A 19,125-nucleotide genomic window follows, 5' to 3' on the forward strand; every position below is an offset into this window, starting at 1 on the left:
CTTGGGCCCCTGGCTCTTTGCCCAGGGGGAGGTGCGCTGAAGGAGGCAGCAGTGCCCGCAGCTATGCAAGAAGGGCAAGGAGAGGAGGAAAGGAGTTGGTGGAGGCACCCCCAGCCTCCCACCCCTCCGCTATCACGCATGCCCTTTCCCCATCCTAGTACAAGGGATCCTTGCACCAGACCAAGATTAGGCTGACAAGGGACAATCTGCTATTGCTGAGCCCCGCTCGCATAGGTACAAGTTAGGGCAATAGCCCCATCGCACCTCAGGGCACCCACAGCTCCTTTCACAGCACAGAGCCTCCTGCAGCCACCTTGGGGCTTCTAGGAGGGAGGTTTGTGTTTCCCCAAACATCTAAACCCCTTTTTCCCCCTCCGGTTTTTATTATTTTATTTTTTAAAAGTAAGCCTGGGGTGGCACGTTGTGTTTCTCAGGCTGAGTCCTCTTTCATGCTAGGAGTTGAGGGTTGGTGCTGGCTGCTGTTTCTGCAGCTCCAGAATCCGCATCAGAACCAGGCAGGTGAGGCCCAGGAAAAGCAGCCACAGAAAAAGCCAGTAGTACTGGGGCAGAAAGACCCACGGCCGGGGGATCTCTTTCTCAGATGCTAGGGACCTGCCAAGAATGAGATTAGAACATTTATCATCCCAAGGCGCAGAGCAGATGGATAGACTTCACCCCCCGGAACACCAAGCAGCCGGCCACAGGGTACAAAAGCAGGGGTTACTTCCAGCTGGTATTTAAATAGACCACATGCCTGTCTTGCTCCTCCTATAGAAGTACACCTAAGCTTACGGTATATGAAAGATATTGGAAGAAGTTCTTTTCGCCTGTTCTTCTGACCTGTACAGGACCTGCTGTGAAGTCAGTTGTGCCGTTTCCCTTAGCAGTTGGTGTGGGTCTCACAGCACCAAGAGAACAAGATTTTAAGGAATATGACAAGACAACTGTACAAGGGCCCAATTGTCAAAAGGGATGGAGGGGCTAGGATAGGACCTGACACTGCTTTTAATTCTGTTTTTGAAACTGACTAGATTTCAGGCTGTCATCTGCATCCCTTTAATTTCTTCTTTTCTCTCTCTCTCAAATGTTTGAAATGCAAAGCATCTCCTGTGGTCAGAGATGCACATCCATGCAGGAATTTCTCTGTATACAGTACGTCATGCACATGCAGGAATTTCTCTGTATACAGTACGTCATGCACATGCAGGAATTTCTCTGTATACAGTACGTCTCTGTATACATCTGTATACAGCCCGACAGTACGTCATGGGGGAAGGGCTCTGGAGGCCAAGGGGAGGGGCTCGGCACTATGTGGGTCTGAGATGGCATTAGCTCACCTCTGACTAAGCTGCTCCAGCTCCTCCGTCAGCCCGCCGCTGTCTGATGCCCCATCAGGTTCCTCTTTCATGGGCTTGCTGGTGCTTCCCCTTCTCCACAGCTCCGGCTCGCTCCTGGGGAGGAAACGCAGCAGGGATGTGTTACCACGAGTGTCCCTGCCCCTCCCCCAGCCTCAGAGGCCAGTGGTCCATCCAGTGCAGGATACCCTCTCTGGCCTCCACTGACATCAGATGGAAAACTTCAGAGGAAAACTGAAGCCCAGAGCACATTGAGGTGTGTGGCACAGCCCCATCAGGGCAAGAGCTCCCTCCTGACCCCAGGAGGGATCTGGTCTGACGGAGCACTTAACACACCCTTACCCTTCTGCGTAGCGGCCTCTGTCCCCCTCACACTCAGTTCTGTCTGCCTGTGGATGGCTTCGGTGCAAGGAGTTGGAGGAGTCTGAGCGCAGGATGAAGTATCCATCGGTGGAGTCCTCCTGGAGGCAGCAGGTTTCCCTGGGGAGGAGAGGTGATCCAGTGACGCCCTGGGCTGACCAGCCTCTGCCAGTGTGTGAGAGTGGAGGGCTCTGGCCTCCCCGCATGTCCCTACATCTATTGTTAACGATCACACGTTACCTCTCGGTGCTAGGACTGCTCTCCCACGTCACCTTGGGTGCCTCCCCCTCCGGCGCTCGCCCACTTTCGGGGCTGGGAAACAGCTGCAGACAAAACCCAAAGGACAGCGTGAGCGAACCAGAACAGGAGAGGAGCCCAGAGCTATGCATGCACTGGGTGTCTAGGAGGGGCGGGTGGGAGTGGCCAGGCAGGAACGCATAGCTGTGTGACATGCCAATACAACTGGTGTCTGTGTGTACGTGTGGGAGTGTCAGGGAGGAGCACGTGGGCTGCGTGACAGTACGTGGCAGTGAGCCTGCGAGCTTGTCCAGTCTGAGCGTTCATGAACAAGCATGCAGTGGGCTGATGGTACAGTATCCATCGGTGGAGTCCTCCTGGAGGCAGCAGGTTTCCCTGGGGAGGAGTGGGGATCCAGTGACACCCTGGGCTGACCAGCCTCTGCCCATGTATGAGAGTGGAGGGCTCTGGCCTCCCCGCATGTCCCTACATCTGTTGTTAATGATCACACGTTATCCCTCTGTGCTGGCCTGTGATGTGACAGTGCCCAGAAGTACAAGTTGAGCAGGCACGATCCCATGCACGCAGGGCCGGCTCCAGACCCCAGCGTGCCAAGCAGGCGCGTGGGGCGGCATTGTCCTGGCAGGGCGGCATTTGGCTCCGGCGGACCTTCCGCAGTCATGCCCGCGGGAGGTCCACTGGAGCCCTGGGATGAGCGGACCTGCCACAGGCATGACTGCGGATGCTCCACCGGAGCCGTGGGACCACGGGACCGTCCGCAGGCACTTCTGCTTGGGGCGGTGGAATTTCTAGAGCCGCCCCTGCATGCACGGCTTTGCCCCAGCCGGCGTGCAGCGGGATTCCTTACCGTGAGCTGTTTGGGAATGACTGCGATGCTGATTCTCCGACGTGCCGATGCCTGGGATGGAGGGAGGGGAAGCTCAGTTAGTGCCGAGTCCCCCTTGTTCTGCTCCAGGCAGCCAAATGGACCAGGGGCGCTAACTCCCCCATAGGGCACAGCTCCCACTCAAGGGTCCTGCCAGCCTTGTCCCCCGGCCACCCTCTCCTTAACTCCCCCCTGCTTGCCAGCGGGAGTGGCACTGCATTATTGGGCGGGAGGGGGATGTCACCCGTACCATCCCTGATGCTGGGGGTGCAAGAGTCGGTCCAGGCCAACCCTCCTCTGGGCTCACTGTGGGGCCACTAATGGGCCTTGGATTTTCAGCTGCAAGGGCAAAGCTTGCCCTACCCCCAAGAGAAGATCAAAGGCCAGGCAGAGGCCCATGACCATCCCCCACACCTACAACCTCAGGAAAGGCTTTGTAATTGCCCTACTCTACCTCCCTACACTAACCCATGGAAGCTGCCATCCAGCCTGAGCCTGGCCCAGTGCCTGTCACCACCACCACCCCCACCCCCAACCTCGAGCTGCAGGGGAAAATCGCTGTTATGTTCAAACTGCTGCCAGAGAACCACGTCCTTCTAGCCAAGTCTCTGCCTCTCACTCTGGATACTGGAGCTGGACAGCCCTGCCTGAGACGCGGCCATGGAGCGGTGGGCAGGGGGCTGGGACAGAGGCTGGGGACAGGGGCACTCGTTACCTGCTGGAACGTTCGCATCAGGGGCGGTTTCAGTCTCTGCTCACCTTCATCTATGGAGACAAAGGGGTGGGGGTGGCTCCAGAGGTGGCCTGATAGCTTCTCACGCCTTGGGCAACTAGCTCCATCTTCCCACCCACATACCAACCACCCAGGCCTGCTCAGTGCCCCGCTCTCCTCCTGAGCTCTGTAGACTTGCCGCCTCCCCAGTGGCTTATTGCCCAGCGGAGAAGCTCAATGTGGACGGAGCAGGGACAGACATCAGGCTGTTGTCCCAAAGGTCCGTTTGGTAACTCGCAAGGCAGAGAGCTGCTCAGCCAGGGAATCCGAGAGCCTCCCACACAAGGGCCTGGGGAGTGGAAGTGGAGGAGGAGACAGCAGCTGCATCGCACCCCCTGCCTCTGGGCCACGAGGCCTGTAGCACTGACCCCACATGCTGCTGCATTCCCAGCTGTGCTACCTGCCTGCCTGCTGCGGCCAGGATTGGGGACTCGCAGGCACTCAGAGCTGGAGGTCAAAGTTAGGCCCCGCGATAGGACCCTTCTGTGATTTAGGCATCCGGCCCTGTGACTGCAGCCAACAGCTGTCACCAGCGGCAGGTGGATGCCAGGGACCAGGTGGACTCCTGGTGCAAGGGGGTGGGGGGGCAAATGACTCTAGCATGTGCCTCCCTTGGCTGAAATGGACTCAGACCACACAGGCTGTTGGGGACCAAGTGACCCGACCAAGGCCACACACTGAGTCAGTGGCAGTGCCAGGAACAGAACCCAGGAGTCCGTATGTCCAGCCTTGCGCTTTAACCATTAGGCAATGCTCCCTTCCCGGCACCTATGCCCACCGCACCCCTGTTCTCAGCCAGCTGCCGGTTGCGGGAGTTCTGCTGGATCAGCCGCTTCATTTCCTCCAGCTCCGTGTGCTCCCGCAAGTGATGCCTCTTCAGGTTCTCCACATGCTGCACCATCACCTCTGCCGCCCGGCTCATCCGCGCCTCCTGGGGCAGAGAGGGGAGAGCAGGATCAGGCCGCCAGGCAGAGCCAGTGCTACAAAGCCTGAGCCAACCTCCCCAGGGAGACCGGGGCAGCAGCCACCCCTTTTGGTTCTATTCAGGTTCTTAGACCATGCCCATCACCATGGCGTAAGGGCACAGACTTTAATGAGAGCAGACCTGTTAGCCAACCAACAGAGCCCAAAGCAGTGCTGTTCAAACAGCCCGAAGGCCTCCCAGGGGCTTCCTTCTCCCCTTGGCACTCCCCATCCCCGGCTCCTTGAACGTGAGCATCCACCGCTGCATCGTCATCTTGAGGACTCCCAAGTGCTTCCCGTGGGCCAGCTGATGTTCAGATTAGCCCCTTCCTGCTTCCCCAACAGCCAGGGGCAGAGGAAGGCAGGATTCCATTACCCTGGCCCGCTGGATTCAGGCACGAGGAGGATCTGGGACCCAGGAGTGAGCAGCAGGAAGACAAAGCGAGGTGGGAGCTGGGGCAGGAGCCAGGAGGATGCGAGGTAACAGGCCAGCTGGTACCTGGTTAGCATCTGCCCCCGGGCTGGCCAGTCTAGGAGAAGAGCTGTCACTAATGCCGGCTAGCCTAGGGGTGGATCTGCCGGCTAGCTGAGGAGGGTGGGGACCAGGGTCCGTGGAGCCAGCCCAAGAGCAGGTTCTGTAGAGCTCAGCATGTGAGTGCTCTGGGTTGGCCTCGTGGCGCTGAACCTCCCTGCTCCCGGGGGTCAATGCAGCCTTGGTCCCCTGTACCACGCTCTCCATCGATGGGGCTTCCACTACTGGGCTGGGGGAGCTGCCTGGACACCCTTCCACCCTGGGCTCTTGGAGCTGCTGGACCCACCTGATGGACGGCCCCCAGCTTCTCTGCCGCGCTCGTCGCCCGCTCAACAGACCCCGCCAGCACCGTCAGGCTTTGCTGCAACTGCCCGACCAGCTCCTTGCGCTTGGGGTCGACGCAGGACAGGCTCAGCCTCTGTGGGGGGGAACCAACAGCAGCTCTGCATGATCTGCACAGGAACCAGGCCCCTCCCTCGCTGGACTAGAATAGCGGCAGCCCAGGAGATGCCCCAGCCAGGCTAGGACACCACGTCCAGCCAGTTCCGCACCAACAGCCCAGCTGTTCATCCAGTGCTGGTGGATGCGGCCAGAGGAGAGCCTCATGTCCCCTATCCATGGAACAGGACAGCCCGGGCAGCAGCAGGACCAGCTCCTGCCACTGAGCCAGATCACTGCTAAGGCCAGCGGGAGTCACCACAGCTGCAGTGGAAGCTCAACAATTCACAGCAGCTGAGAACCTGCCCCAGCGGGACGTCCTCGGGTGGCAGCGTTCAAGCCTCTCTGCTGAAGTTGCCAATGTTGAAGGAAGGTGCTAGGATGCGGACAACTTGCCAGTAGAAACTGAGCTGGGATCCACAGGCTAAATCGCACACCGTCCGCCAAAGAGCCAGTGAACTGCGCTTGGCATTGGGCGAGGCGGGATTCGAACCAACAGCCTTGAAGCGAAAGGCTTGGGATCCCATTGCCAGTGGCATGAGCCAGCCAACTCCCCACGCCGGAGATGACTCCCTCTGCCCTGGAACGCACTAGCGGCCACATCTGAAGCCAGGGCGATCCGGAGTGCAGGACAAGACAGTGATGGCCATGCAGGAGTCAGCACCTCTCCCAGTGAAAGAAACACCCCCCAGGGGGAGCCTTAAAATTGCCAAGAGAATCTGCGTCATCAGCACCTGCGGGGCAATGAGTGACCTCACCTGCTCCCCACTTGGGAGACTGTTCAACAGGGCTGGGATCAGATCAAAATCGAGCTCCGGGCTGTCCATGGGGCACATGCAGCCAGGATCACCCTGCCCAGGAAGGTGCCTGGAACCCAGCCCCACTGACCTGCAGCGCTGCCCGGCACTCCTCCAGCTCCTGCTGAATGTTCTCCTCTGCCACGTCCCGCACCCGCTCCTCCACCTGCACCCGCCGCCGCAGGGTGAACATGTCACAGCGGAAGGCCAGTGCTAAGTGCGTGAACGCTGCCTACAGAGGGGAGAACAGGGCAGGGATCAGAGGTCATCTCTGATCCACGTCCACAAAAGACAGGGACACCATCTGTGACCAGGAGCGGGGCAGAGCTGGGCAGGTGTTTCTGGGCACAGGGAATAGGTTTGGTTGGATTCCTTTGGTAGAACGAGGGGAAGCCGCTTCTCCCATTTCACCCCAGCCCGTTTCCGGGTGCGTCCCTCAATCCCACCGACTCCTCCTGGACAGCTCCACCCCTCAGCGCTCACCCCTCCTGCTCTGCTCCAGCTGGCAACGGGAAGCACAGCCCACTCTGTTCTACATGTGCCCGACTTTAGTCTCACAATGGTGGGTTTACACTGGGGTAAAGGGAGAGGGGAATGGGGCCCTTTAACCAGCACATCAGTGCAGCTAGGACTGCTCACACAGCTGGGATCCTGGACCGCGTGTGCATTGCTGGAAGTGTGGTCTTCTAAGGTCTAACGGGCAGGGGGAGGTCCTCTGAGCTAGCTGCTGAGCACTGGAAGCCCTGCTGGAGCTGGCAGCTCCTCCCCTGCAGAGAGCACAAGCCAGAGAGACACTCATCCTCATTAACCGGGACCTGAGCAGCTGCCAACTGGGAAGCAAAGCCCCAGACTGCCCTGGCACTCAGGAGACAGGGATCTTCCTCGTCTACTAATTTAGTGGTGCCTTTTGCAAGGCTCAGAGCACTTGATAGCATTACCAAGTACTGTCCGCGTGCACAGAAGGATCACTTCATTTAGGACTAAAATGCAGCCAGCTCGGGGCTGGAACTCAGCAGTAGTTTAAATGTGTGCGTCAAGGCCACTGTTTGGAGGAGGGGAAGTGAAGCATTTCTGTCTGTGGTTGAACGGCTAGGGGAATTCAGGTAAGAACAAAAGGAGAAAGAATGAGCTTGTGGTTTTGGGCCAAGACGGCGAGTCAGGAACTCTAGGTTCTGTTCCTGGCTCTGGGACCCTGGGCAGGTTGCTTCCCCTCTTGTGCCTCACTTTCCCCGTCTGTAAAATATAGACCACCCAACCCTTGGTGTGTCTACTGAGATTGTGAATTGGTGAGCCTGCAAAAAATGGGGTTTCCTGGATCAGCGCAACTCCAACAGCCTTCAAATGGCCGTAATAACCAATTCTGGTCACTGCTGGATTTGACCTGTGACCTAGAGGTGAGCATTGCTAAACTTCAGCACCACTCTGGCCAGTGGCCTCCTATACCGGCCTGATGTCCCGAATGCTGGCACTGACCCAAGGGGGCTGTTCCAGGCTGTAACTCTATTTCACGCAGCACACGGGGACCCTGGTTTAACCCATTCACTGTCGCCATTGGCCTCATGAGAATGCACCACACAGTCTGGGTTGGAGGGGGGATGCACGAGGCAGCCCGGGTGATGAAAGCCCCTACACGCGGCTAGAGGGGACAGTCCTCGGGTGCATCGGTCTCTCATTGCCATGGCTGATCGGCTGAAGGGCAGAGCTTACCTCCACGTCCTGCTCGGTTAAAGCCACTCTGCAAAGGAAGAGCACACATGGCCGTCAGTGATACAGGTGACTCAGTGACGAGTAACACCCAGCATTTACATCCTAACACCCAGTCAGCGCCCATGGCCTGGCAGTGCCCAGCAGGTGGAGGGCAGTTCCCAGACGTGCTCTTTTCCTCTGGGGCATGGTTTGCCAATGAGCCCTATGCACCCTGTGTCCCCAGAGAGTCTAGCGCAGCCCAGGAGTGAGTAGAACCAGGCGCACTCAGGGGAGCTGGGCGTGGTTCAGGATACACAGGTCAGGGGCTGGCTTGACAGAAGTCCTGCGTTTACACACACAGCAAGCGCCAGTCAGGAAAGCGTCCCCAGGCCCACCAGTGGGTGGCCAGACTTGCCCTGGAGGGACCCCCTTCTAGGGCTGAGGGAGGACTCTTTCCTTGGCCTCTCTGCTGAGTGTTGGGGCAGGAGCAGAGCTGGCTGGGACATTTGCACCTCAGTGTCGTATCGCGGAGATGCATCAGTTGTGTATCCTCAGGAAGGTTTTTGGGGACTGGGAAAGAGGAACAGAGAGTGGTTGACATTATAGCTGTGCGGTTAGGACCCCAGCCTGCAAGCAGGGCTGGTTCCAGGGTTTTTGCCGCCCCAAGCAGAAAATAAGCCATGATCGCAAGCTGCGGGAGCTCTACCGCCGCCGCTTCAATCTTCAGCGGCAATTCAGCGGCTGGTCCTTCACTCCGAGAGGGACCGAGGGACCCGGCGCTGAATTGCTGCCCAAGAGCCCGACATGCCACCCCTTCCCTGTGGCCGCCCCAAGCACCTGCTTGCTGGGCTGGTGCCTGGAGCCGGCCCTGCCTGCAAGGTCACGTTCACATGCCAGCGCTGCCTGATTTGGAGCCGTCTGGGAAGAACTCAATCAGGCACTGCAGGGACCTGAACCTGGGTCCCCCCCCATCCCTGGCCAGGGCTGTATCCAGCAAGCTATAAAGGGACTGATGCGGACGCACCTCACCCCTGGCACAATCCTGTCTCCACAAGAGGGCTCCAAAGGTTTGGGTTTCATTCCAACTAGAACGAGTTGAAAACCCTCTGAAAGAGACCAGCCAGCCACCTCCTGCAATTCATGCCCATCGTGGGAACCTGTCTGCTGGAAACATCTTGCCCCAGGGCCAAACTGCCCTGAAATGGGGACTGCTCAGTCATAGCCAACCCAGGGCCTGATTCTGCCTCCTGTGGGATATGAGCAACTCCCATCTGCTGCGGGAGGAGAAGGGGGTCCCTGCGCTGGATTTGAACCAGCAACCCAGAGGTGAAAGGATGTGTACCCCATAGTCACCTTGGCTAGTCGTATGGCCGCCTGCACAAGACCCACCCAGCCACCAGCTCGCTGTTGCCTTCACCTACAGCTTGAAACCTTCCAGTGTCCTGGGCACGCAGCAGACTTTAACCCCAGAGGAGGAGGAAGGGCAGGAGTCCTACCTGTGCAGGCCCAGCCGCTCCAGCACCGAGAGCTCAGGCAGAGAGTTCAGCAGCGGGTCCTCGGGAGGGTCAGGATCTGGGGAGGAAAAGGGCCACAGTTAACCCAGAGAGCACGACAGGAGGGAGGAGAAACAGTAACTCCCTGGCGGTCTCTATGGGACCAGGTCACTCAGTGTCTGTGCACGCTGCAATCAGGGGACGTGACCAGAGCTTGGGTGCCGGAGTAGTGAGACCGCGGCAGCCAGGGCTTCAGCGCAGGATGTACCAGCCTACCCTGGATGCTGGGTAATTCCAGGGGCAGCCAGCCTGCATCAAAGCCCACACTACCACAGCCTCACTGCTACTGGTATTCATGCCGGCTAGAGTAGTGCTTGCTCTAGCATGTCTGCACAGGCTGCACTTATCTCCCCACCCCCCACTGCAGCATGGACAGACCCTAAGGACCACAGTAGTTTAGGCACTGGCCTGGGACTCAAGAGACCCAGGTTCAGTTCCCTGCTCTACCACCGACTCCCCATCTGGCCCTGGATTTGTCGTTTAGCCTCTCAGTGCATCAGTTCCCCCATCTGTACCATGGGGATAACAGCCCTGCCCTGCCCCACCATGGGGATAAAGACGGAGGTGCTCTGATGCTATGGTAACAATGGGACAAAAGCCCTGCCTCAGCGGAGATGCTATGGTAACGGAGGCCGTGGAAGTATCCTAAATTGCAAAGCAGCCCCAGGTAGCAAATTACTCAGCGGCGGATGGAGAAGGGTCCATCCGTTCACAACACTGGGACAGATTCCACCCTCCCTTGGTGAGGGTCACGCTGGGCTTCCACCCCTCAATGGCCCGGCCACTGGCTAACAGCTGGTGAGATGTCACAGCCAAGAGCTCCGAGACCATGGTGCACATTGGCTCCCACACAAGGGCGGGCCCCAAGCCCAGGATGCCCCATTCAGACAAGTAATACCCCCTCCAAAGCTTGTCGAAGCTCCTCTCCTCTGACTCTCTTCCATAGCCCATTCCCCTTCTTCTCAAGGCAACAGGATCCTCCAGCCAACTGATCCCACCTCCCTCCCTCCCTCCGGGTCCAGGGGGCTTTCTGGATCTGGGGGATGGCCCCATTGTGGCGGAGGGAGAAGGGGTGCTGGCAGTTGGGGGCATAGCCTGTCCTCCTCACTGAAACTATCCCTAAGTGTGAGACTCCTTTCCCAAGCTTTGTCTGGACTCTGAGTTCCCCCTGTGTGGCCCCTCTCACATCTGATCTCTTCTTACCCAAAGATTATCCCACCCAACAACTGGTGCTAATCCTAATCCAGTTAGGATCATGCTATATCAGGCACTGTGTGCAGAGGCCTCGCTCCGGACCAGGGAGCAGAGAGCCTCTGATGACACAGCCTCGGGTCCCACCATGCTTGGAAACGCCGCATGAGATGATTTTCTTTCACGTGCGTATGTACCCAGGACCCAGAGGGGATGCAGGGAGAAAGCAACAAAGGCCTGGCAGGATTGACCCCCAAGGAAGGAATTCAAGAATCCAGGCAGGTAGCTTGGTCAAAAGCCCCATGAATGCCGGGGTGGGGCCAGAATGGTGTGGTTTGGGACACCTTGGAAACTCAACCCGCTCTTCCGGCTCAGAGGGGTTCAATCCATGCCCCAAGAGACACCTTTAAACACCCACATCTGTTCCAAGCACAGAAAACTGGGTGGGCAAAGGGGAGAGTTATTGGGCAGAGGGTGGTCCTTCACTGGGTGGGAGCTGTGGATTAATCCACCCCCTGCCTTAAAGAGGGAGGTGGGGGGGGGATGTCGGACGGAGGGGAGAGGGTCCAGGCCAGGTTCCACGCTGGCTAAGAAGGAATGTAACGAAGTTCAGACCCTTCATGTCACAGCCGAGTGCAGCGGGCGTTCCCAGCAGCCTGCAGCACATGGGCACCTGCCCCATTGGCACCCCAAGCTCTGCAGGGCACGGAAAGGAATGGGACCCAGTGGCCCAGGAAAGGGGGAGGAGAACAGAGAGAGAAAGGAAAGAGAAAAGAGTGAAGGGGGGAAGGAGGGGAGAAATCAGAAGACAGAGGGGGGAAAAGGATCAAGGAGGGAGACGAAAGGACAGAAAGCAGACAGGGCTCTGCGAGGGGAGGGGAATGGCAGCAGCAAAGACTGAGACTCACTCACCAACCTTCATCACTCTCACCGCTGTCCCCAAACTGCACGCTCAGCTCCCTTCTCCTAGATCCAGCCACCTGGCCTCGCTCCTGGGGAGCAGGAAAACGCCCCTTAACACCATGGGCCGAGGAGTAACCTGGCCTCCAGCCCCACACCCGCAGGGGAGGCTGCAAGTGAGCAAGCTGGGGCAGCGAGGCCACGTCTCAGGAGGCCACGTGAGGGGCACACAGCTGAGGAGGCTGCCAGCTACTCCCAGGAGGCGGCGCTGGAGGGAGCGTGGCAGATGCATGGTCTCAGAGCGGAGTAGCCCGGAGGTGGCGCTGGAGGGAGCGTGGCAGATACATGGTCTCAGAGCGGAGTAGCCCGGAGGTGGCGCTGGAGGGAGCGTGGCAGATGCATGGTCTCAGAGCGGAGTAGCCCGGAGGTGGCGCTGGAGGGAGCGTGGCAGATGCATGGTCTCAGAGCGGAGTAGCCCGGAGGTGGCGCTGGAGGGAGCAGGGCAGCAAAGCTCCTGGTTATTCCAGCACCAGGCTCTGCCAAAGAAAGGGCAGCAGAGAATGGGGCAGGGCTACTGGCGAGCAGAGCACTTGCACCTTTCCACATAAGGAAGGAATCCCATTATGCATCTGTTTTAGCAGGGAGCAGGATTTGGCCTAAAGTCAATGGGGGCAGGGGAGCATACATTGGGTAGGTGAGTGAAATCCCTTCCAAGGGGGGGGGGGGAATTCATACCCCCCCACCACCCCTCTCTCACCTCATCTGTATGCTCTGTGCTCTGCCTTCTCGCAGCCGAAAACCTTCCAGAGCCTTCCTGGGAATGGCTCATTTGTTCCTAGAGAGAAGGCAGAAGCCAGGCCCATGAGAACGTGAGGGAGTTCACTTCTACCCGGGGTAGAGCAGAGAAACACGTGCGGCGCGTTGCCTACTAAACCCAACCCCAGAAACCAGCAAGGCAATGAAGAGCCTCAGTAACGCACAGGCTTCATGTTGCCGGGGGAGAGCGATCCCCGGACAGAAATAAACACTCCTGTGCTTTGGGATCCTTTGAGGTGAAGGTGGCTGGAGAATTCCAGAGCGGGTGCATTAGTCAGAAGTATTGACTGGTGTTATGAGAGAGCGAGCGATGGGAGTTAACCCGGCTCATCATGGGGCTCGGTGGCACTCACCTCAAGTTGCACCAGGTGTCCAACCTGACCATGGCAGGAGGGAAGGAGACTAAACCCCCCACCCTCCTCCCAAATTCAGGTCCAACTCGGAGACAAACATCACTATACAAACTAGCTGGGTTTTAGGCTATTCAGATGCCATTGGAATAAAACAATCTCTGGTGAACAAGCCAACTATACTGCCCCCTGCTGGCGAGAGCAGAGATGAGCTACCTGGAGTGCCCGTTGTTCGCAAGGCAAGGCTGGTGTACCACAGTGCCCCCTACTGGGGAGGAGAGATGTGAACTACAAGGGCAGAGTCACGGAAAACAGCTGATGGGGCCAATGGGAATGGCTTAGGAGCACAGAGAGGCCCAATCGTCCTTCTGGATTAAACACCCAGCCTGCCAAAACCAAGGGCATGGCAGGTCGCTGGGTCTGCGCCGACCAGCCTCCTACTGAGCCAGGGGGCACCCAGAATGCGGCAGCAGCTCATGCTTGGCAGACCCAGCGGGGTGTGGCAGGAAAAGCGTAACAGCTCTCTGCTTCTCCCCAGCACAGGCTGCAAACCCCTGCTGCCAACCTCTTACCTGCATGTGAAGGTTGCGCAAGTCTGGCCAGCTCTGCCGCTGCTGCCTCAGTTGCTCTTCACTGAAAGGAAGTGGGTGTCCAGGTTAACGAGCAAGACACTCCACCAGCCGCAAAAAGCCCTTAAAAGGCCAGTGATGGATTCTCCCCACAGCTGCCCTTCCCTGGACCCAACTTACCGCACAGACCTATGCCCAGAGGCAGGCAGAAGGCATCCCCATCATGAACCTGATTCTGCAGCACTATGCCATGGGGGTGGTGGTGGGGAGAGACAGTCCTCTTGGATCCTCCACCTCTCAGCAAGCCTGAGGCCAACCCCTCTCCAGCCCACTCCGCTGACACCATTCGCCTGGCATGTGCTCTGCAGTCCTTACCCTTTCGATGTCATCCTTTCACGCCCGCTGCAGCAGGTGCAAGCCAGCCGATGCCGCGGACTCCTTGCTTATGACCCCTCCCTCCCCGCTGAGCTGAGCACAGAGACGCTCTCCAAAGCCATTTCCAAAAAGGAATGAGTCACCGGCCCGGGGCGACGTTCGCATTCATCACTTTTCACCCAGCTGCCAAAGGGACCTAGCATCCCCTGGCTACTTAAGAGCCAGTGCCCTTCCTGGAGGCATGAAAACAACCCAGCTGATGATGGAGCAAGAGTGCCATCTAATGGGAAAGCTGCCACACTGCCGGCATCTCCCCCCAGGTAGGTTCTTACTTCCTAGACAGAGGCCTCACTGCCCTGGGGCAAGGAGGCGAAGAGCCCAAAGGAGTTGATAAGCTGTGCAGACTGATGTTCAAACACACAGGAGAGAGTCTCTGTCTCTCGCACAGGTACTGCTCAGCATACCTGCCATTGCGAGGCTGCCAACCTGGTATAATAGACAATCTCTAGGCCCCGGAGGGAAGTCATACACATACCACGCTGCCTTGCCTTACCCACCCATCCCTCATCACCAGAGAGAGAGAAGGACAAAGGTACTGAAAGGCATTTGCTCAAAGGAGGCTCTCGCATGGGCACGTTCAGACCCCAGTGCAGAGTCTCATCAAGCCACGGGTGTTTAGCAGTTGGAGCAAGGAACAGATTCGAGAACTGGCTATGGCAGAGGGTGATGCCTAGCAAGCAGAGCCAGGGTCTCCTGGGTTTTATTCCTGGCTCAGGGAAGGAGTGGGTGACCCCACCCTGAGTGTACCCCTCGTGCCTCTCCTGGGTTTTCCCACTCTGAGGCTAGGTCCTGGGGCTACAGGCTACAGCACCCTGCGTATCAACCACACGTACCCGGCCGGTCCAAATGGATTCAAGCACCTGCAGTTCTTCTCTTCAGGAGTCTGGGATCAGCGGAGAGCAGAGCGACCAGGCAGCCTCCTCAAACCCACGTATTGCTTATCCTAGCAGTAGAAACAAAGCAGGTAGAGGATTTTAGAACAACAGGTTAATGCAGGTCTGTCTTACCAATGGCTTACTGTCCCCGATGGCAACTGGGGCAGGCCTGACGTCTTCAGAAACCCGCAGCAGGTGCCTGCGGCTCAGTTTGGTTCCACAACTGCCCCCCCCACACCACTCTTGAGAGCGCACGCCCCTTTTAAGCCCTGCTATAGTGTCATTCCCCACCCTACTATTCCTGGGCTTTGACACTTCTGGGGACACACACACACACACACACACACACACAGTCTGAGTCCCCAGAGCCAGTGGCTCTGCCCTTGTCCCTTTAAAAATCCTCAGCCATTTGCTTGTTTTTCCAGACAGACCCCTATAAATGGAACCAACCTATTCAGACAGTAACCTCCCAATAACTTGGTCAACAGAGCAGCTCCATGTCCATCTGGGGCGGGAGGTGAATCATTTAAGTACAGGTCTGCAAAGCAAGGCTCCTGGATTGCATCCCACCAACTAGTGCATGACCTGGGGCAAGCCACATTCCGCTCTGTGCCTCAGTTTCCCCCTTTACAAAGGGGACTTTGCGATCTATGGACAAATGGCGCCTACACAAGAGCTACATCTCTGCTGTATGCAGAAGGGAGAATGCCTCTCAAATGTGATACTTTTAAAGCGGTGTCTCACCCAGCAATGACTCCCCGCTCCTCTGCTTAGCACGGAAGCGTCAGTGGGGAAGGAGGCGGTGGGGGATGTTTGGATTCAGGATGCTGTTGCTTTGCTGTTTGGCTTCACACTGGTACTCAGGGAGGAATTCATTACCGACTCGGCCGGGAAAGAGACGAGGGAGATTTCTGCGCTGCTCTGATGCCAGAGTTTCCCTCAGTGGTCCCATTCTCACCATCCTGCTGTTTAATTCCCCTGTTGAAATCACCAGCCAGCTGCCTGCCTCAGAGACTCTACCCAAAAAAGGTCCTAGAGACCCCACCAACCATGGATAATTTGGGCTCCTTTAAATTGTGGCCTCCTTCAGCTGCTTACCCTCTGTGTGCCTCAGTTTCCCCTGGGGGTGGGGTAATGATACTTCTCTTACAGAGAGGTTGAGAGGATTAATGGCTTTGATTCATCTGATAGAAGGCACTTGTGTGTGTCCCAGCTACCTACTGTCCTGTCTACTTTATGGCTCCAGCTTAATCATAAAGCTTTAATTATTGGAGGATTTTTTTTGTCAAATCAGCAGATCTGGTGCTGACAGACTGACAGCCCTGCTTCCTCTGTCTGTCCACAACATGGACAGCCTGGCCTGTGACCAGGCAAGCTCCTAATGCACCCCTTCCCCGTGCCTTAATCAGGGCTAGGAGAGACCCTCTCCCTTGAGACAGGAAGGGAGCTCAGTCTCTGGGACACCCCCCCACCCCATCAGCTGAGACTGCCAACAAGGGAGGCATTAGTGCCCCTGTGGTGGTGGGTATGGCAGCATGAACCCGTCTACTGGGAGCTGAGACCCACCTGACTCATTACACCGAGCCCCCATCACATGGGAACAACTTTCTCTGCGCTAACCTGGGCTGGATTCATACTGCCATTGCAGAGGGAACAGGCGCTGCATCCCCTTGCCAGCCACTCTCAAGGATCCAGCTCCAAAAGGAACAGTGCCTACAGCAGCGTCTGAGCCCAGCATGTGTGTTTTCCAAGCAGCCACTACAGCTGGTGACTTTGCACCCTCCCTTTTGCCTTGGCAAAGGGGACAGTGAAGCCATTTACCCCGAAGTGGGTCTCACTGACAGACGCATTTCCTGGCACTGGAAATTAAAAGGGTCACATTCTGCAGTGAGGTGGAAATGCAGCAGGAGCCCAGATACCCCAGGGATGGGCACAGGGTAGATACATTAGATAAGTATGTATGAAGAGGGGTGGATAGATATACTGATGAATGAATAGAGGGAATCCGTGGATGGTTGGCTAGACCGATGGCCGGAGAGAAAAAGATGGAGATAGATAAGTATATATGGAGGTAAATGAGTAGGTATAAACAGATAGGTAGTAAGACTTGACGGTGAGGAAAGAATTAATCTGTATTGTACAGAAGGGAGCCAAAGGTCTTCATAGTGTTTTATTAGTATTATTATCGTTAATAGCATTCCCTGCAGCTATGTCATCATCCCACTGAAGCGGCTGAGGGTTTACATTAGCCCTCTGCTTTGTTAAAAGGTCGCAGAGATAAATAAGCCAGTGTGATGGGCATAGAATTGTTAGAGAGGAACATGGTACACCTGGAGGGCTACAGTATCAAGGGGGAATGCAGTCAAAGGGGGATAATTGGCCAAAACGATCATTAAAAATAGACTAAGAAAACATCTGGAAGAGCCTGATCTAGGATCTAACCAACAAGGCTCCTGCAAAGGAAAATCGTGTCTCGCTAAGCTATTAGGGCTCTTTGGAGGTGTCCCTGACCTAGCAGATACAGGAGAATGAGCTGACATAGCTTACAAAGGATACATTTACATACTTGGTCCTGCTTTGGCACAGCGGGCTGGACTAGATGACATCTCGAGGCCCCTTCCAGCCATGTATTTCTAAGACTATGTCTACACTGCAATCATGGGGTGTGGTTGCAGCTCACGTAGACCTCGTACCTGAGCTAGCGAGGTTACAGACCAGAGTAAGCCAGGGCAGCATGGGCATCAGTGTGGCTAGCCACCTTAGTAATGACTCACAGTTCTGGGAGGGTTTGGACAGCCCACCCTGAAGCCTGTCCTACCGCCGCTTTGCTGCCCTGGCACCAGAGATCACTAAATTAAAACCAGCTCAAGTACATCTATACCACAAGCCGCAGTCACCCTGGGACTGCAGTGTAGACACACCCTTAGGCTTTCAAAGGCTATTAGGGACATTTATTCATGGGATCAGAGGGCAAGTATTGGGGTGGAACAACCCCAGGACAAGAGACAGGCGGCCAAGAGTAGGATTAAGTGGTTGATCTTTATCACGGTGAACAGCTATCCGCAGGGGCCTCAAGGATCCACACTAGGCCCTGTGCTGTTTAATATGTCTATCCGTGATCTGGCAAGGGAGGTTGTGAAGGAGTGGCCTCCTCCCAGGTGCCCTCTCAGGGCAGCCCTGAATGCAGTCCCTTGATTCAGTTTCCCCTCTTGGCTCCTCAAACGCAAAAAAGAGGCTTTTACAAATCCAGCCACAACTGCCCTCCTTAGGGTCTTGTTTAGTAACTTACAGCTCTAAATTAAGCAGAAAAATCTCCCCTCCAGCCATAAGCTGTGCATCGTCCCAAACTCCCCTGTCGGGTTCTTTCTGCCTGAGCAGGCTACTCCCAGCAACTCCCCTGGTTTCAGGGTCTTCCCTGCAGGAGCCTCTCTCGCTTTGCAGTCTCCCCACAGCCTCCCAAGCTTCCCCCTCCCTCTGCAGCTTCCTGCTGCCCTTTATAGGGGAACCCCTCTCCTCCGTACCCAGCTGGTTCTGAAATCTGATTAAACCCCACAGCTCATCCCAGGTGTGGCAGGCAGAGTTAACAGTACTGGGCTGGCCAGCTCCAGGCATCCAGCACTCATTGAGCAGGACTGAAAATCCCACACACAGGAAACCACTGCAGCATTTTGCTCAAACAATATTGCGTTGATGCAAGAACACCTGGGAACTTTGGGGTTAATTTAATCCCAACGACTGGATTTAAATCATGCACCCAATACCACAGAGGAGATGTATGGGAATCACAGTTGTCAACAGCCAGGACTTATGCAACAAGAGTTGGATAAAGGACTCTGCCACTTCAATATTAGAGAGGATTAAAGGAAGGAAGCATTGGCGCAGGAGGACATCCAGGGACGTGTAAGAAGATACAGACCCCGTATTTATCAGATTACGGTTGGTATTGTTTCCTTTGTAACTAGGTTATTGCTTTCATTATAGGGCTATGGCTCTTTATATGAAGTCACTTAATCATCTTTGGAAAGAACTTTGGGAACTATGGATGGAAGATACTAAAGTTTAATAATGAACGAATGTGATACTTCTGTGCCTCGGTTTCCCCATCCATAAAATGGGGATAATGGCCCTGACCTGCTTTGTAAAGTTTCCTTTCCAGAGGAATGATGCTTGGCAAGTGCCAAGTATCGTTATTCGCCACTAGGGCCCCACTTTAAACTTTATAAACACGAGTCGTCCTACTGATGTGAAACAGGACTCATGTTAAGGCCCCAATCCTGCAACTAGATCCACGGGGCGGGGGAGGAGAGCGCCTGGCGCAGAGCAGAATGGTTTGTGTGTATGATTGTTGTATATTCTGGAAAGATGTGATCTGTGAATATTGTGCATTGCTGAGCATTCTGCCACTGTTAG

General features: G+C 56.3%; 2 protein-coding genes and 1 long non-coding RNA gene across 8 annotated transcripts in view; 1 reads left to right on the top strand and 2 right to left on the bottom strand.

The window, feature by feature from the left end:
- Positions 1-11,731, bottom strand: LOC123369707 (inositol 1,4,5-triphosphate receptor associated 2-like). Its single transcript, XM_045015633.1, has 12 exons — positions 11,683-11,731; positions 9,523-9,598; positions 8,048-8,075; positions 6,432-6,572; positions 5,392-5,523; positions 4,394-4,541; positions 3,554-3,603; positions 2,821-2,871; positions 1,956-2,038; positions 1,698-1,835; positions 1,338-1,451; positions 1-612 (listed from the first exon to the last, which is right to left on the bottom strand). The coding sequence occupies exons 1-12, from the start codon at positions 11,690-11,692 to the stop codon at positions 453-455; spliced, it is 1,131 nt and encodes a 376-aa protein (XP_044871568.1). The 5' UTR covers positions 11,693-11,731; the 3' UTR covers positions 1-452.
- The window catches only part of LOC123369703 (maestro heat-like repeat-containing protein family member 7), a 422,324-nt gene that overhangs the window by 140,555 nt on the left and 262,644 nt on the right, over positions 1-19,125 (top strand). The gene's annotated exons all lie outside the window — the stretch shown is intronic.
- Positions 11,730-19,125, bottom strand: part of LOC123369721 — a 22,970-nt gene continuing 15,574 nt past the window's right edge. Inside the window, exons 2-5 of one of the 2 annotated variants that reach the window (XR_006579130.1) lie at positions 14,674-14,783; positions 13,409-13,469; positions 12,428-12,505; positions 11,730-11,762 (exon numbers count right to left, since the gene is read on the bottom strand). This is a non-coding gene — a long non-coding RNA (uncharacterized LOC123369721). Of the gene's footprint in view, positions 11,763-12,421; positions 12,506-13,408; positions 13,470-14,673; positions 14,784-19,125 lie in introns of those variants that run through there. The other variant, XR_006579131.1, reaches the window with a different exon arrangement.

This window comes from Mauremys mutica, chromosome 4 (assembly GCF_020497125.1).
Source record: "Mauremys mutica isolate MM-2020 ecotype Southern chromosome 4, ASM2049712v1, whole genome shotgun sequence".
NCBI classification, from domain to species: domain Eukaryota; kingdom Metazoa; phylum Chordata; order Testudines; family Geoemydidae; genus Mauremys; species Mauremys mutica.

Coding starts and splice junctions, on each gene's coding strand:
- LOC123369707 (XM_045015633.1), bottom strand. Junction 2,872..3,553: donor TGATGCGAACGTTCCAGCAG/GTAACGAGTGCC, acceptor CCTCCATCCCAG/GCATCGGCACGTCGGAGAAT. Junction 2,039..2,820: donor TCATTCCCAAACAGCTCACG/GTAAGGAATCCC, acceptor TTTTGTCTGCAG/CTGTTTCCCAGCCCCGAAAG.